General features: G+C 45.8%; 2 protein-coding genes and 2 long non-coding RNA genes across 10 annotated transcripts in view; 3 read left to right on the forward strand and 1 right to left on the reverse strand.

The window, feature by feature from the left end:
• LOC133969571 (rap1 GTPase-activating protein 2-like) lies at positions 1-22713 on the forward strand. 5 transcript variants are annotated; one of them, XM_062406141.1, is made up of 23 exons: positions 1-336; positions 7455-7490; positions 12828-12912; positions 13013-13039; positions 13724-13756; positions 13897-14112; positions 14290-14393; positions 14504-14582; positions 14859-14912; positions 15000-15083; positions 15177-15277; positions 15373-15502; positions 15612-15767; positions 15989-16060; positions 16138-16224; positions 16294-16440; positions 16792-16896; positions 17033-17124; positions 17196-17300; positions 18048-18156; positions 18703-18754; positions 18857-18927; positions 21619-22713. In XM_062406141.1, exons 1-23 carry the CDS (start codon positions 293-295, stop codon positions 21709-21711), a joined length of 2082 nt encoding a protein of 693 aa, XP_062262125.1. In that variant the 5' UTR covers positions 1-292; the 3' UTR covers positions 21712-22713. The 5 variants fall into 5 exon arrangements, with proteins under 5 accessions (XP_062262125.1, XP_062262123.1, XP_062262124.1 ...); XM_062406139.1 differs by lacking the exons at positions 1-336; positions 7455-7490 and adding an exon at positions 21455-21502 and having other exon boundaries at positions 13303-13756; XM_062406140.1 differs by lacking the exons at positions 1-336; positions 7455-7490 and adding an exon at positions 21458-21502 and having other exon boundaries at positions 13303-13756.
• LOC133969573 (uncharacterized) lies at positions 1253-5031 on the forward strand. 3 transcript variants are annotated; one of them, XR_009924217.1, is made up of 5 exons: positions 1253-2356; positions 2774-2955; positions 3575-3661; positions 4370-4517; positions 4753-5031. It is a non-coding gene; the product is annotated as an uncharacterized LOC133969573 (long non-coding RNA). The 3 variants fall into 3 exon arrangements; XR_009924218.1 differs by having other exon boundaries at positions 1258-2356; positions 2849-2955; positions 4753-5028; XR_009924219.1 differs by having other exon boundaries at positions 1259-2356; positions 2854-2955; positions 4753-5028.
• Positions 18069-23071, reverse strand: LOC133969574 (uncharacterized). The gene is made up of 3 exons (XR_009924220.1): positions 22942-23071; positions 18298-18418; positions 18069-18200 (listed from the first exon to the last, which is right to left on the reverse strand). It is a non-coding gene; the product is annotated as an uncharacterized LOC133969574 (long non-coding RNA).
• Positions 23070-23901, forward strand: part of ncbp3 (nuclear cap binding subunit 3) — a 5219-nt gene continuing 4387 nt past the window's right edge. Inside the window, exons 1-2 of the mRNA XM_062406142.1 lie at positions 23070-23246; positions 23779-23844. Coding sequence (XP_062262126.1) covers positions 23070-23246; positions 23779-23844 — 243 coding nt within the window. The remainder of the gene's footprint in view (positions 23247-23778; positions 23845-23901) is intronic.

Below are 23901 nucleotides of genomic sequence, written 5' to 3' on the forward strand. Positions count from 1 at the left end.
TGAAGTGAGAGAAGGAGAGATAGAAACAATAACAGCAGGAGGAGACACAGGATGAAGAGAGAGAGAGAGGCCGAGCGAGGGAGAGAGACAGTGGCAGAGAAGAAGGGGGGTAAGTAAAGGAGGGCGTCTCACAGAGATGAGAGTATTTATAGGAGGAGAAATGAGGAGGTAGAACAGCAGAGAGAGAGAGAGAGAGAGAGAGAGAGAGAATCCAGACACAATAAGAAGAACAGAAGACAAAGAGGAACAAGCGAGGGAGCGAGGGAGCGAGGGAGCGAGGGAGCGAGGGAGCATGCTGAGGAGGAAGAGGAGCGTGTCGTTCGGAGGCTTCGGATGGTGAGAACATTCTTCATCCTCTGATAACCACCTTTCATGGCTTTGAGTTCATTTCCTGTCTGAGCTGCACTCAAGTGACATCACAGTGACATCACAGTGACGTCACGGTGACACCATGTTTGCATCACCCCCCTTCTTTGAAGAAGTTAGTTCACAGGATGGTTTGATTCAGGACGAGACCTCGTTACTGATCATTAACGTGTCTGAAGTTAAAGTTTGACTCTTTCTGAATGAGCTTTGGTTGAAAACTTTCCAGACTCATTGATTCTTTGTGTGTTTGGTTTTCTGGTCGTTGTTTCCAGTCGAGCGACAACGAACACAAACTGCAGTTAATGAACACCTGAGTCTAACGCAGGAGTTCAGGGTTCTGTAACACGAACAGGTCGACTGCACGTGTCACATCACTCATGTGGAAACTATTTAAATCGTCTTTTTCATTCGTTCATATGGATTTTTTCTCTGGATCCAGTTCTTGTTCAGTGTGTTGGCTTCCGGGTTGCACCCACTTGTTCTCATCATCAATTCATCTCTACAAATGCTCTCCATAGGATTTGGGGCGACTGCAGGACCAGTTTATATTAACCGCTCCTCCTCTTCCTCTGTGTGATTCCACAAACTGTCCTCGTCAGACAGAAACTGTAAACTCAGCCTTTCAATCTCTAACATGGTCGAAAAGTCAATGAAGACGTAAAGTCTAAAGAGAAACACGAGTTTATTTATTATCAGTGAGTTTATTACGAGATTTAACAATTTAAAGAGATTCTTGATTCATTTAATTCACATTCAAGACAAAATGCAGATGTTACTGGGTTTTATGATTCTTTTAAGCCTTGTTTGTTTCAGAGCTTCAGAGTTTTCAGTTTAGTCTGAACCTAAATATCAGATATAAGGACTGAATGAGGACGTTTTCAATCAATCTATCAAATCTATTTGTATAGCTCATATTCACAGATCACAGTTTGTCTCATAGGGCTTTAACATGGTGAGACGTCCTCTGTCCTTCACCCTCAACAAGAGTCAGGACAAACTACTAAAAACCTTTAACAGGTACAAATACACAGAAACCTCAGAGACACATGTGAGGACCCGTCTCCCAGGACGGACACAAGTCAACAGAGGTCCAGTGAAGGAAACATCATCAGATTAAAGTTGTTAGCAGCATTGATGAGGGGAAACATTTTTTTTGACCTGTCCTCACTTTTTTAAACCTAAACTTGGTGTTAGGTTTATGTTTATCTTAAGGTCAGGGTTAGGGTTATATATTAATTGTGGATGGTTAAGGTTAGTGTGAGGGGCAAGGAAATGTTCTCACTAAGATAGAGGTACAAACAAGTGTGTGTGTGAGCAACCCAGTCTCATCAGAAAACGTTCAGTGGCAACGTTGGTCCACTTGGAACGACGTTACCATCTCACAATCTGGCCTCTCAGAGTGTGAGATGGTAACATTTTGTCAACCCATTGTTTTGCGTTGGCGTGTTCTCACGTCACGTGACTCACAAGCTCCCGTCTGCGGAGAGGAAAACATGGCGGATATTCCTTGTTTTTTCAGATAAAAATATACTTTTGTAACTTAGTTTGGGCATAAAAATACATTCTGACACCATTTCTAGCGAGAAATGTGCTCTTTGCTTCCATAGTCTTCAGCCAGTTCGTGCTTATGATAAATATTTTATTAGTTATCACGAATGTTTTTATCGTTGCTATGAGGGTTGCTATGACGCTGCCATGCGGAAGACCAGGCCACAGCGTGCTGTTAAAATCACCGTCCCTGCGTGGCGTCGTTCAGTGATCGTGAATGTTATTCACGTTATATAATATTAATATTTGAGGCTAGATTACACCTCTAATGCGAAGGATCCTGCGAGACCGTTCATCCCGAAGGGGGACCGACTGCGCCACGGACGGACGGGCGAGCGGAACTGACGTGTGGCTTTTAGTAAACATCCGGTTCTTTAACTCGGGGCTGCGTAGTAACCACCGAGCGCTGGGAAGACAAACGATGTCATCTTCCTTCTGTCAGGTGAGTAGTTTATTGTTTTTAAAGATCGTTACGATCTAGGTTTTTACAGTCCGAGTGCTGAGACAGCGGATGCGGAGTCCGTTGATAAACACAATGCTAATCTTCAGCTAATACGCCATTGTTAGCCACATGCTACAGCCCACCGTAGCCTGTGCTACCTGGGAGGTGAATACATGGTTGTTGAAACCAGTTCAAGACGCTTAGCTCATCATTGAGGGACGCTACAATATAAATATAAACATGAATTTGATTTATGAATGCTTTAGATTAATAAGGAGTGTATTTCTCTACCATTACTCCACAATATTAGGTAAATTTGGTTTAATGTATAGTATGCAATATGACAATAATGTTTCCATGTTATGGAGTTGCAATTCATTTTCTAAAACAATTGCTATGTTCTGTTTTTTAATCAAGGAGGATCCAAGTGAAGCTACAGGAGTTTCATTAACGTCAATAACTTGGACGAACACTTTGTTTTGCTTGATGAAGAGCAGGAAGGGCAGCCTGGAGAGAAAGAGAAGCCGGGTTGAGCCCACTACCATCATTCACGTACCACGAGGAAGATGCGGGAGAGAAATGATCCTACCATTAAAGAGGTACTTTTAAGTTACATACCAGAAACACCATTTTATATAATATGCCAAATATACATTTTTATAAAATCCCCAAAGTACGCTTGCTGACATACAAGTTAATATCACACTGAAAGAATTTTGATCAATCATGCTTCCCTGCTGTGATTGTTTAACTGGGAAAACAACTTTTTCCACAGGAAGGCAAGTCAATTTAAGGAATACATGTTCAAAGTTTTCCTATGTTATGTATAATGATGACCCCCATCAAACATAATGTTAGCAATCTTTACACCTTTTAATTAATACTGATTATTTCTGTCTACATGTGTGAATTTGCCTTCATTAGTTTCAGAAAAGAGCGATGATGTATCGGTCAGTGGGCGGCAGCACGAGACTCCGCAAACTAGTCTGTAAGCAAAGTAGACGAAGGCATCGAGGTTGCGGCCTGCCATCATCGTTATTTTGCTTAAGGGACTGAATATGTATCATGTAGAAATATTAGCATTTCCCTTATATCTACCAAAACTGCTTGTTTCACAGACTGCAGTTTTGTTTTGGTCCGATGTGGTGTGCAAATGCAACCGTATCGGCAATGGGTTGTTGGGCATTAACATTTGTAACTCTAATTTTGTTTTGACAGACTGTGAAAAGAGCGTTGAGAACATCGCCACTCTACAGGAAGACACAGTCCAGTAATGGGTGTCAGAAGTTCAGTAGTGAACGACAGGTACTGTGGAAAAATGTGTGTCATTGTTGTACAATGTCCTTTGACTCTGTTTACACAAGGTTAACACAAAAAGGTTTGATTGTAAACTGATATTGGTATGAATTCATGTTATTCTCCTCTTCACAAGAAACAAACAATCCAAATTACCTGCAGAACGCCCTTGATGGAGCTTCAGCTGCATCGTCAGACTGGCCAGACAGCAAGATGCCAACTTAAATGCCAATTTATTTGTGTAACATTCTGTGACCAAATGTATAGATAAGTTTTTGTAGATTGTAAAAAAAGAGAACCCATTTATTAAAAAAAAACTACACTAGAATTACCGCACTGCGTTGTATGACTCCGCTAACCAGCGCAGTGTCCGTCTACATATTTCTACATATTTTCTCTCGTATAAATGACACTGTGTCTCTTGACAACTGAAACCATAAGAGGAGGTCAGTGTGGCCTTGACCTTTTGACTTTAACACAAATACACAGTTAGACAATCCGAAAACATACAGTTATGCCAAAATATCTTTGGTTTCACATTCTAGATGGCATAAGCAGAGACATCAACTCAGGAAAAATATTTCTGTAGAAAAGAAAGCCCTGTACGTGTGTATGTATACATCAATCATGCTTCCCTGGAAGCATACGTGTGTATGTATACATACACACGTACAAACGCCCTGTTGAGACGTTTAGTTTTTGATCATATATTCTCAGGAAGGACTGATGCATGTACTGAGACGGGACGTGAGGGCCTACTCTGCGTGCTCAGAGTTCAAGCCCAGCAGGGTGCAGCGGGCCTGACATATTCCGGAACAGCAGCACAGTCTTTGGATGACTCCTCTGAAGATGAAAACATGGCGAGGTACTTCTCCACTGATGAAGAACAGTGAGGGCTGTGATTAGCTACACTCTCTTGCTACAAGGCTACTCTTGCTACTCCCTGGCAGCCTTAAGAAGGCATTAGCTTGCTGTTGGGTAGCTGTTAGCTTCAGCATTTTTAGTTTTTAGCGGCCTGTCTGACGTTTATGTTTTAAAAAAAAAATCTGAGGGAACCATCTTCATAATTTAACACTATGGTTTGTGTGTGTGTCCTTCAGTTCTTCTCAAGAGAAGCAGTACAGGTGTGCCTCAGCTCCACGGTCCCTCCTGCAGCCTCCGCTCCTGATGCTAACCTCATGTCTCCATCACACCAAGCAGCAGACCTGGAGTGACAGACCTTTCTCCAGAGCTGCTCCCTCCCTCTGAAACCCCCCCTCTCCAAAACACTATTTGTGGCGTTTTTAAAGTCTTATTTGCATGAGAATTGTTGATCATAACATTTCCAGCAGATGCCTTAATGTAATGTTTGTGAACAATAAATGACATTGATCATAACATATTGGTATTTCCTTGCACTTCTACACCATGATATTGTCAGATAAGATGCTGATTACATTAAAAGCAGTGAATGCTCTGCTTTAAGCAACATAAACACACAATGATTCAATGGATCTGAAGTAGAATGGGCACATTACATTCTGTAGAGAAATATCAGATATAAGGTAGAGAGATTATTTTCTGACTTCAGTAATTGAAGTCAGAAAATAAATTTCTTTATCTGAGGTTCCAGTCATTTATAGTCTCAGGAAAGCACACAGGTCGGGTTGTCTAGGGACACCCATATGGAGGACCATACATGACATAAGTAAAAATAAATAAATAAATAAATGTATAAATAAATACAGAAATAAATAAATAAATGAATAAATAAAAATGGAAATAAATAAATAAATACAGAAATAAATAAATAAATATGTTAATACCAAAAGAAATGTCAAAAGAAATGTCTTAAATATATTTTAACATTTATTTTTTCCCTGATACATTTCCTTTGCATTTGCAGTGTCCTTATGCTAATGAGAAAGGCGGGCCTAACCGCAGTCTCATGCAGGATTGGTCACAGGAGTGTAATGATCCAGCCCTACTACTTCTGCCTTTCAATGCTGGTGTCCAGTAGCTGTTTGCAGCGTTGAGCCAGTTCACACTTAAAATGAACTAGTTCAAGTTCAGAGGGTTAGTTAAGGTTATATTTTATTGGGATGATTTAGGTGTCAGTAGTCCTGACTGTGAGCGTCACGTCTCGTGTTGTACTGAGCACAAGGAGCGAGCCGAGAGGAGGAGGAGGAAACAGAAACTCCAGCTCGTTACAAACCACCTGCAGCCTCTGCTCTGATCATGAAGACGCTGATCTCTGAGCAGATGTGACCAGAGAAGCTCTGTGTTTTCACTGTTTCCACTGTTCCACAGAGTCACTAACTGGCTGTTTCACGGTGAAGAGATCAAGTCTCAGTCACTGCCCGTGTCTCTGAGCGATTGTGTGGCGGAGCGCAGGGGCTGTGTGTGTGTAGCTCAGTTGACCAATCCTGCTCGAGACTGAGGTTAGGCCCGCCTTTCTCATTAGCATAAGGACACTGAAATCGAAAAATAAAAGTTGGAATAAATGTGGAAATAAATAAATAAATATGGAAATAAATGCAGAATTAAATAAATCAATGTCTTAAACTTATTTCCACATTTATTTATTTATTTCCACTTTTATTGCAACTTTTATTTATTTCCACATTTATTTATTTCCACATTTCAGTGTCCTTATGCTAATGAGAAAGGCGGGCCTAACCTCAGTCTCGAGCAGGATTGGTCAACTGAGCTACACACACACAGCCCCTGCGCTCCGCCACACACTCGCTCAGAGACACGGGCAGTGACTGAGACTTGATCTCTTCACCGTGTAACAGCCAGTTAGTGACTCTGTGGAACAGTGGAAACAGTGGAAACACAGAGCTTCTCTGGTCCCATCTGCTCAGAGATCAGCGTCTTCATGATCAGAGCAGAGGCTGCAGGTGGTTTGTACCGAGCTGGAGTTTCTGTTTCCTCCTCCTCCTCTCGGCTCGCTCCTTGTGCTCAGTACAACACGAGACGTGACGCTCACAGTCAGGACTACTGACAGCTAAATCATCCCAATAAAATATAACCTTAACTAACCCTCTGAACTTGAACTAGTTCATTTTAAGTGTGAACTGGCTCAACGCTGCAAACAGCTACTGGACACCAGCATTGAAAGGCAGAAGTAGTAGGGCTGGATCATTACACTCCTGTGACCAATCCTGCATGAGACTGCGGTTAGGCCCGCCTTTCTCATTAGCATAAGGACACTGCAAATGCAAAGGAAATGTATCAGGGAAAAAATAAATGTTAAAATATATTTAAGACATTTCTTTTGACATTTCTTTTGGTATTAACATATTTATTTATTTATTTCTGTATTTATTTATTTATTTCCATTTTTATTTATTCATTTATTTATTTATTTATGTATTTATTTATACATTTATTTATGTATTTATTTTTACTTATGTCATGTATGGTCCTCCATACACCCATATCATATTGTTTAAGATGTGTAACATCAAGTTTGTGTATCAGTGCAAAATACATACCGTCATTAGTCAAGAGTTCACTCTCTTGTTTACACTAAATTTAGGTGACCCAGATGTTTCACAATGCAATCTGATAAGGTCTTATGAGAGACATTCTTAACATTAAAGAAATGAACACAGAGGATAACAATATATGTTTGACTCAAATCAGTAGCTGGTATTCAGCAGCCTGACTTATTCAAACACATTAATACTACAATGAATGAGGCAGGGGTTTTCTACCTTTTGCGCCTCAGTCTAAATGTTCTTCCTTTTCGTTATCGTGTCTGATGACAGCATCTCTCCATCCCTCTCTCTCTCTCTCTCTCTGTCTCTCTCTACAGGATTGATAAGTCCACCGTCAGCGCTCTCAGAGCTCGGTGAGTAACAAACACTGTAAAAACAAGCCACTGCAGAAGTGTCTGAAACCTGTCTTCTGTGTAGTGACCAGCAGGGGGCGACTCCTCTGGTAGTTTTTATAGAAAGTGACTCTTCTTCTCTCTTTCTAACGTCAGTCACATTCAGGAGTTTCTGTCTCAGTCTCTAGTTTCAAGTCTTCTTCAAACAGCTGATGTTCATTTAGTGAATTATGAGTCAAACAGACCATAAAGCACCGGATGTGTTTGGGGGGGGGGGGGGGGGGGGGGGGGATACCACAGTGTGATTGACAGCTTTTAGTGTCCAATAGGTGCAGGTGGGTGTGCAGTGTCCTCAAGGTGTCATTCAGGCCCCACCCCCTGCTTCTTATGGTAACAGTGCAGGACGGTGGAGAGTTGGTAACGAGCTGATCAGAGAAGACGGTTTCATATGAGGAGCTGCTTTCTACACAGGCTCCACCCACACCAGCAGGTCATCACAGGGGCCTGCAGGGGGCGCTGCTCAGTTGTCTTCTGTCACCAGGGTTATGATGTTAACTGTACAATCACCACATCACTCTGTAAAGTCTGAAACGTACGAGGGTTTTGATTGGTCGATGCAGCTTCATGACGGTGTCATCATTCAGACCCGGGAGAATGACGTCATGATGTCACAGCTCCACCTGGAGGCTTCAGGAAAAACAAAAGAAGACAAATCTGTCGCTCACTCCATCGTTCCAAATTTATTCTCTTAGTGTTTCCCGCCATCTGCTGCTCTCTCTCTCTCTTTCTGTCTGTCTCTCTCTCTCTCTCTCTCTCTCTCTCTCTCTCTCGGTCTCTCTCTGTCTTTCTCTGTCTCTCTCTCTCTCTTTCTGTCTGTCTCTCTCTCTCTCTCTCTCTCTCTCTCTCTCTCTCTCGGTCTCTCTCTGTCTTTCTCTGTCTCTCTCTCTCTCTTTCTGTCTGTCTCTCTCTCTCTCTCTCTCTCTCTCTCTCTCTCGGTCTCTCTCTGTCTCTCTCTGTCTCTCTCCCTCTCTCTCTCTCTCTCTCTCTCTCTCTCTTTCTGTCTGTCTCTCTCTCTCTCTCTCGGTCTCTCTCTGTCTCTCTCTGTCTCTCTCTGTCTCTCTCCCTCTCTCCCTCTCTCCCTCTCTCTCTCTCATGTTATCTCTCTCTCTCGGTCTCTCTCTGTCTCTCTCTGTCTCTCTCCCTCTCTCCCTCTCTCTCTCTCATGTTATCTCTCTCTCTCGGTCTCTCTCTGTCTCTCTCCCTCTCTCCCTCTCTCTCTCTCATGTTATGGGAGGAGGGACAGTGAGGGGGGGAGAGAGAATAGAGATTTAAATGAGATGCTCAGTAACCGACGGCAACGCAACAATGTCGTATGACCACTGGTGAGTCTGGCTCTTCATCCTCCATCTGTGTGTGTGTGTGAGTGTTCTGTGTGTGTGTGTGAGTGAGTGTGTGTGTGTGTGAGTGTGTGTGTGAGTGTGTGAGTGTGAGTGTGAGTGTGAGCGTGAGTGTGAGTATATTATTTTTGATGAGTTTATGTTTTGATCTGATGACGAAGATGATGATGTATTCAGGTGTTAAGTATTCAACATTACATGTGTGCAAACGTGTGTGTGTGTATGAGTGTTCTGTGTGTGAGTGTGTGTGTGTATGAGCGTGTGTTTGTGTGTGTGTGTATATGAGTGTTGTTTGTGTGAGTGTGTGTGTGCAGCCAAAGGGCAGACAGTCCATCTGTCCAGGAAGTGAGTCAAGCAGCGTCTTCTCCTGTTTTTGATCGTGTTATTGTTGTTGTTGTTGTTGTTGTTGTTGTTATTGATCTCGTTGTTGTCTCTTTTCCAGCAGTGTTGTTGACATGTGTCATCCTCATGTGGGTTTGACACGTTTCTCAAAGTCAGTGACCTCTTTCATTGACGTTAAGGTCGAGCCGCGAGGGGTCACCAGTGCCCCCTGGAGGCCGTGTTGTTCACTACACTCTGAGGAGTGAAGGGTTGGAGCAAACTAACAATCTACAGAAGATATGATATACAGTGTAAAGTAACGACACATACGCTTTATATATGTATAACTGTGGTTTCCTGTCAGAGCGGGGCAGGGGGGGGGAGTGGAAAAACTGACCAGATGGGTCAGAGCTAGCGTGTTAGCATGCTAACTTCGGAAGCAAACACGTGTTCTCATCTCTGCAGACAGAAGATGGAGATTAAAGGTAAAACAGTTACTTAAGCTAACATTAGCTATAGAGCATCAGCACAAACTTGCAAATTGCCTCTTTATTGTGTATCCAGTTTTCACAACAACAACAGTGACACAGCTTTCAGTGCGTAGGCCGATTCTTAATGATCTGAAACTGAAGCGTTCCCAAACAGGGGTAGAGGCATTTCTCTGACCCCTGGTGGTGAGTGAGATGAACTTCAGCACGTTTGACTGTTGTTTCTCAGCCTGTTGCTCTAGTCCTTGAAGAAGTATTTTCCAAATCTTTTTTTCTGGATCCTTCAACTGCGTTGTCTTCTCGCTGGCGGCTCCTGGTCCGACATGTCGTGACGCTAACGGCTTCCTGTCTCTGCGCCGCGAGGCCGGAGTGTTGGACGGAGACCTCGGCCTTGTCATCAGCTCTATGTGTGATTGTCATGGACAGACTCTGGAGGGTGGAGACTATGGTGACCTCTGGATTTATTCTTTGCAGATGATGTATGTCTGTTTCTGTGACATCCCCTGAGGCAGTGAGTGTGATGTGTTGGGGAGGAGTCGGTGTTCAGCTCAGTTTCTCAGGCTCCTCACGCTTGTTGGACTTCGATGAACAGCACGTGATGACTGTAACTTTGTCAAGTTGCAGAAATGGGCGAGTGATCTGTGCTGGAGCTGATCAGCGTCAGCCAACGTGTCGGGAGAAAGAAAGCTCGACTGTCACTTTGATTCCAGACCTTTTCACGGTTCAGCCTCTGGCTCGACTCCAGAGTCAGACCTCAGACGTCTTAGCGAATCATTAAAGCCACTGAAAACTGACACTGTTGAATAATTTTGAACTTTACAGGTAGATTTGAACTTTTAAGAGGAGTCCCTGTAAAAGTATTTTAAAATATCATGAAGTAATCTATGGTTTTATTTTGCCGTCCTACTGTTGTCACGTCACAGATCCGTGGTGAAGGAATTTGAGAGTTAAATTAAAAGTATAAACAAACACTTTGATCCGAGCGCAGGACCCATGAGGGTTGAAAGAGAAACACAGAAATGTGTTTCATGGCTTTCCATAAAGGAAGATTCAACAACTGAGCAGAATGAAACTGTCCGACTGTATCTGCAGGTCAGACGTGCTACGTAACGTGAAGGTCATGCGTTTGTAAACAGCTGTGACTCGACAGGATTCATTCACACATTCATGCTTGAAGACATTTTACTACCTGTTAAATAAAATACATGGTTCAGAACATGTCATATTGTTTCAGTATTTGCTGTCAGATTCCTCAAACCACCACCAGGGGGAGTCAGGAAACAGCTAACGAGCAAACATCCTGATATTTAAAGACTTTTTGTCGTGACCATGTCGACTCACAACGCCGCCTGTTGGTTTGTGAGCAGCTGTTTGACAATGTGTTCAGCGCCATCTTAGTTTTTTTCGAAACTGGGAGTAACCATATTTGGAGGAGCAGGGGTTGGAGAGATCGAGGACAAGCCCAACTACACCTGAGACCTCCACCCATTGGAGGGTACCGGCTGTCAATCACACTGTGGTATCCCCCCCCCCCCATACACATCCGGTGCTTTATGGTCTGTTTGACTCTGAATGATCATAATTCACTAAATGATCTTCAGCTGTTTGAAGAAGACTTGAAACTAGAGACTGAGACAGAAACTCCTGAATGTTACTGACGTTAGAAAGAGAGAAGTCACTTTCTATAGAAGCTACCAGAGGAGTCGCCCCCTGCTGGTCAGGGTGAGAACACAGGTTTCAGACGCTTCAGCATTGTTTTCTCTTTTGAGACGGGTGTTCAAAATGACACTAAACACATGTGTTTGTTTATTGTTGTTTACATGTTGTTTTAATTTTCAGAGGGTTTGATACACAAATGACAGGACATGTTTAACATTAGAACAGGAGGCTTCTTTTAGCTTCAGTGTGTGAAGCCCAGAGCAGTGTGTGTGTGTGTGTGTGTGTGTGTTGGACATGATGTTATCTGCTGTGACATGCAGCTGTCAGTGGAGATAATGAACCAGCTGAGAGTCGGGTTAAAAATGAAACTGGTTTTATTTCAAACTGAAGGTCAGGAGGTTTACATCACACACATACACACATATTTGTATTTCTATAGCTGTGAGGACACTCACCCTCATGAACTGAAGTCTCCACGTGTTCCTCACATGTTCTGCAGGTTCTCTATGTGAGAACAAATGTCAGTGTCTCTGGACATGTTGTGGATCTTCTCCTGCAGCCTCCTGGTAACATGTGTGTAACATGTCAGAGTCCATGTGAGGAACCAGCAGGACAATGTGTGGAAGCTTCCCAGTGAGCGAGTGGACGTGTTGATGAGGTTTCTAACACGTGACGTGAAACCCAAAGAACACAAACATCTCAGGATGAAGAAGAGGAGCCGGACACGTAGAAGATGAAGACGTCCACTTGGAAACACGAGGAGGTTCCAGATCTTCTGGTGATGAGGGCCGACCCGGTGTGGATGAGCTGGAAACAACAACACTGATCTTTCCACAGCAGAGTTTATACGTCATGTCCCGCCTCCTGCTGCTCTACAGGCTCCGCCTCCTGCTGCTCTACAGGCTCCGCCCCTGCTGCTCTACAGGCTCCGCCTCCTGCTGCTCTACAGGCTCCACCCCTCGCCTGGATGTCCCAACATGTTCCTGTTTGAACGAGTCGGACCCAACAACCTGCTGCTGCTCCACAGACACTGACTACAGGAAATGAACAGACACTGGTCTGTGTGAAAACCTCACAGACCTCTCAGCAGGTTTCTTGTCTTCTTCTGATCTCGTTGCGTCTTCGTGACCTTTCCGTTCGTTCTCAGGATCCAGGATCAGCTTTGTGTTTCTGATGATGAGTCAAAACCCAGAAGAACAACCGTCAGTCATCTCCGGAGCTGTGAAGAGCTGAAATACATAAAAAGCTTTAGTTCTAATTAAAGGTTTTATTCCAAATTAAAAGATGGTGGTCACCGTGTTAGAGTGCATCCTCCATCACGTCCTGCAGGGGGCAGAGGTGGAAACGCTCCAGCTCAGCAGGAAGTGACCATTTTGTGCCTGAAGGTGTTTTGGCTCAGAGAACTCCCATGACCCCCCCCCCCCCCCCCCCCCCCCCCCATTCGGTTATAAGGGTTGTGTGATGATCGTTGATCCTGATGATTTTTGTCACAGTAAACAGGAACTACTGACCATCTCCAATGTTGCTGTGGCAGAGTGCCCCCCCTCTCCGCCTCGCACCGCACCCCCCACCATGAAGGTCAAACACACACACACACATACACACACACACGTACACACACACATCATTTTAACCCAACATTAACCACACTTCTCTCTCTCTCTCTCTCTCTGTCCAGTCAGCTAATTTCTTTGACCAGATGGAGGTAAGAACTGTGTGTGTGTGTGTGTGTGTGTGTGTGTGTGTGTGTGTGTGTGTGTGTGTGTGTGTGTGTGTGTGTGTGTGTATGTGTGTGTGTGTGTGTGTGTGTTTGAAGATCTTCTAAACCCAGTCTGAGACGAGTGCAGCAGTTGCCCTGTTTCCTCCTTCCTTTGATCAAAACTTTGAATTTGCGTCCTCAATGGAACGAACAGACTTGGATCTGAAACTCTGTCTCAGTTCTGTCCTCTGTCTCTGACACTGCTGCAGCAGGTCCCAGAGGCTGCAGAGATGAAGGCCGTCCCTCAGAGACAGAAGGCACGTCTGTCCATCTTCAAGTTCTCACGTCTGTCTGTCTTCAAGTCCTAACATCTGTCCATCTTCAAGTCCTAACATGTGTCCGTCTTCAAGTCCTCACGTCTATCCATCTTCAAGTCCTAACATGTGTCCGTCTTCAAGTGCTAACATGTGTCCATCTTCAAGTCCTCACGTCTGTCCATCTTCAAGTCCTCACGTCTGTCCGTCTTTAGGTTCTTTTAATTTATTTGCTCATAAAAAGCAGAGCAGACCTGAAATGAGATTTAACGTTGTGACTGTGACAGTGTCTTTGTCCTCATCAGGTTCATGTGTTCATATGTGTGTTGAAGACACGTGTGTGTGTGTGTGTTACTTCCTTGTCTTTGTCTTTCAGGACGACTACATTCCTTATCCCCGGATTGAGGAGGTGAGACTGAACCTCGTCACATCTGTTTCCTCTGAACACATCGTCTGCAACGTTCTCACTAAGTCCTCTGGGTGTGTGTGTGTGTGTGTGTGTGTGTGTGTGTGTGTGTGTGTGTGTGTGTGTGTGTGTGTGTTGTGCAGGTGTTGGAGAGGGGGGGGCCGTACCCTCAGGTGATCCTGCCTGAGTTCGGAGGTTACTGGATCGAGGATTCTGAGGCTCCTCATGCTGCGGGGGAGGAGGGGGGGGCGTTGGGAGGAGCAGAGGAGGAAGAAGAGACACCTGCAGGGCATTATGGGTACCGCCTGGAGGACAAGGACGAGGCGGTGCGGGCGTACAGGAAGCACTTCCTAGGCCGGGTGAGGTCAGAGAACGTCAGGAACTTTAACTGAGCTGGAGTCAACGCGTGACATCACTTCCTGGTTCTGTTAGGAGACATGATGAGGTCACAGTCACACTTCCCGTTTGCTTTTGTAGGTTAAACGTGTTGTTTGTTTACATGTGACTATTTGTTTACAAGTGACTGTGTCTCTCAGGAACATCTCAACTTCTCATGTTCGCTGAGCATTCTGGGAAATCTGCTAATGTCAGTAAGACACGAGGAGGAGAGGGAGCAGGAGTACCTGCACGTTATCATCAGGTACGTACACACACACACACACACACACACACACACACACACACACACACACACACTTTACAGGTGTAAGATGTTCACTCTCATGTTCATCTGTTAAACTGTCTCGTCAGGTCTCGACTAAAAAGTGTTTATCAGAGACTGACACTGACCGAACTGACCGACATCCCCAGTGTCCCAGAGCTCGCCAAGGTACACACACACACACACTCACACACACACACTCACACACACACACACACACACACACGCACACACACATACACACACTCACACATACACACACTCACACACACACACACTCACACACACACACACACACACATGCAGACACACACACACACACACACACACACACATGCAGACACACTCACACACACACACACACACACACATGCAGACACACTCACACACACTCAACTTTGTGAGTCTAAACTTCGTCTTTATAACGTTGTCTTTGCGGAGAAGCTGTTGTGTGATGAAGCCACAGACCTGAGGTTCAGTCCCGTCCTCTACCCGAAGGTGAGGCTCCACCTCCTTCTTTCTCCTTCTTTGTCTGTCGTCCTCTGACGTCCTCATGTTGGACTGATTCTATCAAACTGTCTCCAGGCGTCGCAGCTGATCTTAAACTATGACGAGCACCAGGTCAACAACACGTTCAAGTTCGGAGTCATTTTGCAGAGATTTGGACAGGTACCATGTGACCTCACACAGACATGTTATATGACAATCAGTGACATGTGAGCTGAACATGTGATGAGGACATGGGGGTCCTGTGTCCCTCAGGTGTCGGAGGAGGAGCTGTTCAGGAACACCGAGGAGACGTCAGCGTTCACAGAGTTCCTGCAGCTGCTCGGAGACACAGTGGAGCTGCAGGACTTCAAAGGGTCAGAGTCACAACCAAAAACCATGAAGCTTTAATGATGGTCAAACAATAGTGTGATTAACCAGAGAAGAGAATCGTCCTCCTCTCTCCGTACAGTTACCGGGGGGGTCTGGACGTGTCCCATGGACAGACGGGTTCTCAGTCCGTCTACACTGTCCACAGACAACAGGAGATCATGTTCCACGTCTCCACCCGACTGCCTTTCACCGAGGGAGACGCACAACAGGTAGAAAACCAGCCGAGCGATCACACACAACACAAGTCATTGATGGACGTGACACTGTAACATGTGATACGACAGCCTGACACGGGATAATGTGAAAATAAAACTTCAGCTTCAGAGGAAACGCCACATTGGAAATGACATCGTGGCGTTGGTGTTCCAAGAAGAAGCCACGCCCTTCGTCCCCGACATGATCGCCTCCAACTTCCTCCACGCCTTCGTCCTGGTGCAGGTGGACCAGCCCGGCTCCGGCAGCACCAGCTACACGGTACAAACCATCTGGGTGATCAGAAACTGATCTGTTAACACAGAGAGATAAAACCACGAGATGTAAAAGTGCATCGTAAAGAAAAGACTTCAAACTGACACGAGGTCACTGACACAGAGGGGAGGACAATATGATGTCAGAACACAGCTCTGACGGATTTAGATTATTTAACGAGTTACAAACTGAGATTTTTGTTCATCAGAATCTGTTGTGATTGACAGGTGTCCGTCACAGCACGAGAAGACGTCCCTCCGTTCGGCCCACCCCTCCCAAATCCGGCCGTCTTTAAGAAGGTGCCGTGTGTTTTCATGGTTTTGGTCAAACCTGAAAAAAGATGAGAAACATTTACTAATGAAATGTTTTCCTTCAGGGTCCAGAGTTCAGAGAGTTCCTTCTCACGAAGCTCATCAACGCAGAGTTGGCCTGTTACAGGAGCGAGCGCTTCGCCCGACTGGAGGTGAGGCCCTGAGGACTCCTCTGGAGACACTGAATCATTCCTGCAATGAACGTTTGTATTTGTTTTCAGGAGCGTACTCGCGCCGCCCTGCTGGACAGCCTCCACGACGAGCTGCAGAGACGCTCCCAGAGCATGCTGGGTATATCATCAGGTCTGGAGGAGGACGCTCGAGCTGACAACGGACACCCCCACGGAGGACTGCTGGAGTCCATCAAGGTTTGTCCTTTGTAGTTCGGTACATGTCCCATCGGCAAACATAGAGGAGGCAGGGTTTAGGACCTGTACTGCCTCCAGCCACCAGGGGCTGGAGCAGGGTTTAGGACCTGTACTGCCTCCAGCCACCAGGGGCTGGAGCAGGGTTTAGGACCTGTACTGCCTCCAGCCACCAGGGGCTGGAGCAGGGTTTAGGACCTGTACTGCCTCCAGCCACCAGGGGCTGGAGCAGGGTTTAGGACCTGTACTGCCTCCAGCCACCAGGGGCGATCCAGAGGATCGGCTTCACTTTAGGAGCCTTCATGTTGTTGGAGCTCAGAGGTTTGATGCCCGTGTGTTTCTCTCTCCTCCCAGAGGGCGATGCGAGGACGGAGCGTCTCCATGGAGACGATGTCGCGCGGCGCGGCGGGTCTGCCCACCAGTCTGAGTGGGGGGGGTCTGGCACACATGAGCATGGAGGTGAGTAGAGGTCGAGTCGTCTTCCTCATGATCATGACTGTTGTTGCTTAAGTGTCGGTTTGTGTAAACAGCTGGTGTGTGTGTGTGTGTGTGTGTGTGTGTGTGTGTGTGTGTGTGTGTGTGTGTGTGTCGTCAGTGTAACGTCCGGTCTCCTGTGAAGCGGCGCTCGGGGCTTTTCCCTCGTCTGCTGAGCATCGACAGCCAGACAGAGAAACACAACCAGCGAAGGTAAAGTTCTATTTGAGACAGAAGCTCCTCCTGAATCCAGGCGTGTCCAACGTGTCTGTCCTGTCCCTCAGTGTCCTCAGCGAGCAGAGGAGCTTCGACAGCTGCCAGCCCGCCCCGGGGGGGGGCTCCGAGCTGCCGTCCAATCCCAGCTCTCCAGAGGCGGGACACCGGGACAGGTGAGCGGGAAGCAGGCTCCTCCTCGTTGGATCCTTTCTTCATTTTGAGTGTTTTTCTTGCTCAGCACATTCATCACAATCACAATAAGTTTTATGACACATTCAACACACAACAGCGACACAGTGGCGTCACATTACTCTCACCTGACCTGCAAGTGGCGGTAGCACAACACATAACGAGCAATGTGCCAACAAAGCAGTGAAGAAGAAGAAGAGCATCAGCTGGTGAACGACAAATGGTTTTCCTGGATTTGACTCTAAACACAGTAAACACAAAGATTTTAATAAGGAATCTAAACTATCTTTGAGTTCCCTTTAATTTGTGAGATTAATGGAGGAAACTTTACATTATTGAAGTCATTATTTATTAATGAGAGAGCAAAAGTTCAGAATTCAATGTTGATTTGATGAACATTGAATTCACCTGTTTGCTCACTGACCTTCAAGTGACCGTGAACAGTTTGAGAAGCTTTCAGAATTCAGAAGAGTCTTTGTTTAGGTAAAGTAAAGTTTACAAAATGCAGACAAAGTTTTATCTGTAGGTTCCACAGGGCTTCATTTTAGATCCCCCATTGTTTTCTGTGGACACGCTGCTCATGCTCTGATTGTTTGAGTTGAAGATAGACGTTAAACTATGACAATAAGTTTATTTTCATTGTTGAATTAATATTATTCTTATTGAAAATAAGAATTTCCAAACATGCAGAGATCCGGTCTGAATCCCCGGTGTTTGTTTCTTCCCTGTAGGATTCACGTGAAGGAGAGCAGTCGGATCTCCAGATCAACGTCCAGCAGCTGCAGCTTCGGACCAACAGCTGACGACCCCCCCCTGCTGAGACCTCACACCACCACGCAGGTGAACCACACGGTGGCGCTAGAGTCACATGATCATTACAGCTCCTGTGAAACAGACGGTAGATATTTGATTTCTCATGTTTAAGTGTGTCTGGTAGAAACATGAAGCTATGGAAGAACTGTTGTGATATTGGTCGTTTACATCAGTCAGAAGCTCTGAATGAGCGTCAGCGCCCCCATGTGGCAGAATCGACTGTAGCCAGCAGCTCAACATCGAGCTGCTCTCTGATGTCGAGGACTCTCTTCAGCAGCTCCGTGTGCGCCTGTAGAACGAGTTAGATGATGATTAACACGTTTGCATAACGTTCATTTTCACTTCCTGTTCCTCACAGACAAAGTTCAGTTTTCTGCTCAACAGTATTCTCACATTAAGAGCCTGTTACAGTAATAAGAAACAGACTGGAGTACTTTGACTGTGGACTGTTCCAAAGTGAAACTACTATTGATGAATTTGAATTTATTGTGTCTGAGGTGAATTCATTCACAGGACCTGAAACGTTTCAAATGTAAACAGAGAAGATGAAGTTTGTTCTGTTTCTGTCTTCAGGCTGCAGAGGGTCAAAGTTCAGGTCCCCTCATTGTCTGTCACAGCCCAATAGGTAACACACACAAGCACACACAACACTCACACACAAACACACGCTCACACACACAGACACACTGTCCATATGTCTGTTAGTTATTGTGCTTGTGTGTTTCAGAGACGAAAAACAAAAACTCTCCGAGATCAAATCTCAAGTTTCGATTCGACAAGCTGAGCCACTCTGCTGCAGTGAGTGTGACCCCAACACACACACACACACTCACACACACATTTAAATAATTGATTTGAATCCACCAATCATGTTCGTACAAAAGGATTCAAACATTTCTCAGAGGTTGAGCTCAATGACTCATGGGTACAAGAAACATCTCCTACACCAAAGAGCAGGACGACCTAGAGCAGCTGATACAGAGCAGAACTTTCTAGTTGTTTAGACCTTGTCTTATTAAGTCCTGCCAGTCGTAGTCCACTGACCGAAAGCTTATGGACGTGCCCCAGACTTCCAAATATCAATATTACCAGCTTACATGTATAGCCTAGGTCTCTCATTTGAGCAACAATGGGCTGGTATTTGGTCAACTTGTCAAGGAAGGCTATGTCCATATAGAGGTCATAGACACAGGCTGCCTCAAGCACTACTACCTCCCTTTGAACCTGGTCCAAGAAAACAACCTCAGGGGTGTTAGGGATGTTACAGAACACATCATCAGAACTGTTAAACCACTCTGGCATTATACAGGAGTGTTTATACAGTGACACATTTGGGGGGAATACTCCCTTAACAGTACTTGAAATGAGGTCGACGATGTGGTCATGGCGTGCAGTATAGAGTCCTTTGTACTTATTACAGCCATTAACAATATGAGCAATGGATTCTAAATGTTGGTTGGGATTAGAATGCATGCTGATGATTATTAGGGTACCACAATGCAAGATTGTATTTAGTTGGCAGCACCTGTAGTCTGGCTTTAACAGTGAAGCAGAGGATGTCCTCTCCTACAGAGGCCTTCCTGTACATTGAACGAGAGACAGAGTGGTCAGCAAAGTCAAGGCAGGCCACCTCTCCCTGCAGTCTCAGTCCAGTCCAGTGTGGTTTTGTCTCTGCCTGTTTAATGTTCAGGAGGGACTTTCTTGATGTTGTGTTTTGAAGTGTGTGTTGTGTCCCATTGTGGTAGACAGTAGCCTCCACACTGACCGCTGGGTCTGTGACAACTGCATCAGATGCGTCTGGTGCAGTGGGTGAATTTCCTTTCACCCATTTCAGACGAACTGCCGCTCTGTTGCACAGGTCATTGAGGTCCGGCCTGTCTGACCGACAACCGTAACCTGCAGCTTGTTAATCCATCAGCTTGGGTCTCCAGCTTGCCATTGCCTTTCCTCCTGAAGCCCAGGAAGTTCTCCTGGCAGCATTTACCAAAGGGACCTTCCTCCTCCTGAGGGCCAGTAGGAGGGAGGCTCTGGCTAGCTCTTGAACGGCAGCATCGTCATTATTAAGCATCCTGATGAGGTGCGTCAGCCTTGTAGTGGTGTAGGTCCACTCCACATCAGGGACACCGAGCCCCCCCACTTTGTGTGAGAGGAAGAGTATATCCCGAGTGGAGTGAGTGTTCAGTCCCAGCCATCTCCTGACAGCTTCCACTGATTTATTGTTCATGTCTTGTAGGACATTCTGTGGGATGTTCACAAAGAGATGTTGTATCTTTGCCAGGGCCACTTCTCTGATGGCCTCCAGTTTCATGACTACAGGGAGGGGTGAGGAATCAATTAGATCAATTCTGTTCTTATAGTCACAGGATAGCTTCTGTGTGAAGATGGGAGGTTTGTCTGACTTCGCTTTGTACCAGCGGTTACCACCACTGCGTCGTTCATAGAGTGTTTCACCTCCAGCTTTGACCAGAGCAGAAACTCCTCTGGTCTGCCCAGCATGTTGGTAATTACACTCTGATCCCTAGAGGACATCTCCACATCATCAGTGTACCCCTGGACAGGGTTTGGGGAACTGATTTGGGGTGACAGAGCCATTTCAGCCACTGGTTGATGGCAAGAATGAAGTTAACAGCACTCCAGGGGCAGCCTGTTTTAATCCCTACCTGGAGGGGTACAGGCTCTGTGAGCTGGTCTCCACAGATGACCTGCAAATACACGTCTGTGATGATGTCCACAAAGGGTTGAGGTAGATGGAGTTCTTGCAGTGTGTGGAGCATCATATTGTCAAACAGTGTCTCTTAAATCCAGGAATACAGTGTAGAATTTACATGATTCATGTTTGAAGTCATCAATTCCAGTTTTAAGGCAGAACACATGTTCATGCATGCCTTGTCTTTCTGTGTAGGCTTTTTGTTTAGGTGAGAGAGTGCCTGTGTCTACAAGCCATGGGAGGATGCGGGCAAGAAGACATTTCATGAGGACTTTGTAAAAAGTGGGGAGTAGAGAACTGAATCATTTCGTATGTCACCCCATCATATCCACCAGCTGTGTTGTTTGGCAGCTGGGGCACAACTTCATCCACTTCATCAAAAGTGAAGTTAGCTGTGGAGCCGCTGACTCTATGCTATTGGCCCAGGGGGGCGGGGTCACTGGTTCACAAGGGGGTGATTGACATTTGGCCAAATAATGTTTATACACAGCACTAGTATCATTAACAGTGGGTGGGGGAGAAGGAAAAGTACTACACACACAGACACACACACACACACACACACAGAGAGAAACCCACACTTAGAGGAGGATGATGATTTTCTCTTTGTGTTGTCAGCAGGGACACTAGACTCAGGAACCTCAGCAGTGGGTCACGAGTGCTGAGGTACAAACACTCAGCGGGAAAATTAAACATAAATTCTTTTTTTTTATTTGTATTATTATTTGTTGTTTTGAAATATTTTGAATTTGCTCTGAATCATATATTCTGTCTCTTTGCAGTTTCCACCACAACATGGAGGAGGAGGAGTAGTAGGAGGACCAGGAGGAGGAGGAGGAGGACCAGGAGGAGGAGGAGGAGGAGGTGAAATCTGATCACAAACGCACCTGTGTGCTGACTCATTCCTGAGCTCATCACATCAACAATAAATATCTGAACCCAACATGTCTTTACCACGGAGGACAAAACTAAATGTGTCCAAACAGCAGAGAAAGACAGAGACTGTTTGACAGGAGGCCTGGTCCTGGTCCTGGTCCTGGTCCTGGTCCTGGTCCTGGTTCACTTTTTCTTTTCACTGGATTGATTACAGTTGAATTCTAAAGTGTTGTTATTGATTAAGATTACATTTATTTATCATGTTTAAATATTAATTCAGACGTGATTCTGAACATATTTAATTCACGAGAATAGTTTTATACTTTTACTTGGGTATTTCTACACTGTGGTACTTTTCCTGAAGTAATCTGAGTACTTCCTTCATCACAGGTTGCAGTCAGTGTAAATACAATAGATTGGTATTAATCACGTTCTTTGTAAAAGTAAACACCTATTGTCCTGTGACATCCCTCACTTGACTATTTAAAATCCAGTTCACAACAGAAACCGTTCATACAGATGCAACACAGTGACATCACAGAGTGCCAGAGAACACAGTGACATCACAGAGTGCCAGAGTAAACAGTGACATCACAGAGTGCCAGAGTAAACAGTGACATCACAGAGCTCCAGAGTAAACAGTGACATCACAGAGCTCCAGAGTAAACAGTGACATCACAGAGCTCCAGAGAACACAGTGACATCACAGAGCTCCAGAGTAAACAGTGACATCACAGAGCTCCAGAGTAAACAGTGACATCACAGAGCTCCAGAGAACACTGTGACATCACAGAGCTCCAGAGTAAACGTGTGTCACTCACTCTCTTCTCACACTGAGTCATGATGTGATGTCACATGAGTGTCACACACGTGATGTCATCAACATGTTCACATTGCTTTCTATCGTTCACTGGTTGTAGATGTTTGTTTCCGCTGGAACAGATTCACACGATGTCTGAATGTCTTGATTAAATTGTCTTTTGAAAGCACTAAATCACAAACTATGTTTCTCGTCTGAATATGGATCTGAAGTTATGGAGTTCCTGCAGGACTTTGTTTCACTTACTGCGTGTGTGTGTGTGTGTGTGTGTGTGTGTGTGTGTGTGTGTGTGTGAAGGTCGGCTTGTCTGTAGATGTGTATAATGAAATAATATTTAATAAACATACATGTCTAATACTTTATTACATTAAGTAATTAAGTACGTTTGTGGTTGAGTACTTATACTCACCTGCAACACTGAGTGGCGCTGCTGCTCCGAGGGGCCGGATCTCACCACAGCAGCACCGACGAAGAAGACTGTGGAGAGAGAACCGTTTCCGGGTTCAATCCACAGCTGCAGCCGTTGTTTGCAGCGCCATGGCGGCCGTACGCAGCCTACGGGTGTCGGTGAAGTCGGACAGTGGCTCGGAGCACTCGGACTCGGACTCGGACTCCGAGTCGGACCGAGATGTTCGCGATGCGGAGCCGATGGAGGTGGAGGAGGGGGAGCTGGAGGACGTGTCCGTGAACCGCTCCCTGAAGGAGCTGCTGCCGGTGAGTGTCCGAACAAGGCCCCGCGGACCGGGGGCTGGCGTCTCCCGCGGCCGCCACATCCGCTGCAAGAGTCCCGGCGGGCACCCGGAGGTCGCGGGGAGCACCGCGGCTGCTCCGGCTGGTCACGCCGGGTTCAGCGCCTGTGACGCGGCTCGTGTGCGCGGTTCTGTCGCTGAGTTAGTTTCAGTCACTTGTTGAGCCTCACGCGCACTGACCGCACGAGACCCCGCACGATAAACAGGAAGTAGAACCGAGGACCGACTGTTGATGTTCCGACCGGTTCATATTGAACTCTGCGCGAGAAATCAGCTGTTTCCTTTGATTCCTTTGATTCCTTTGATTTAAATTAAACGCATCTGACTTACAGGGCTGGTCTCCATGACAACTCGGTGTCTGTGGGAAACTGTCTGTAGGTCAGTGATTGGTTGAAGTGGAGACTGACGTCACCGGGTCTGATCTGTTTGTGTTATGAGGTTTATTAGTTTGACTTGAGGAGGTCGACAAACTGTGATGATCGATTTGTGTTTCACAGGACACAAGTCGCAGGTATGAGAACAAAGCTGGAGCCTTCATCACCGGGATCGACGTCAACTCCAAGGTACCTGACCCCCCCCCCCCCCCCCCCCACCCCCCCCCCCCCCACACACACACACTG

The sequence above is a fragment of the Platichthys flesus genome, chromosome 15 (genome assembly GCF_949316205.1).
Source record: "Platichthys flesus chromosome 15, fPlaFle2.1, whole genome shotgun sequence".
In the NCBI taxonomy this organism is placed as follows: domain Eukaryota; kingdom Metazoa; phylum Chordata; class Actinopteri; order Pleuronectiformes; family Pleuronectidae; genus Platichthys; species Platichthys flesus.

Coding starts and splice junctions, on each gene's coding strand:
- LOC133969571 (XM_062406136.1), top strand. CDS start 13,427: ATGTGTCCGTCTTCAAGTCCTCACGTCTATCCATCTTCAAGTCCTAAC. Junction 15,503..15,611: donor CCGAGGGAGACGCACAACAG/GTAGAAAACCAG, acceptor ATAAAACTTCAG/CTTCAGAGGAAACGCCACAT. Junction 16,897..17,032: donor TGGCACACATGAGCATGGAG/GTGAGTAGAGGT, acceptor GTGTGTCGTCAG/TGTAACGTCCGGTCTCCTGT.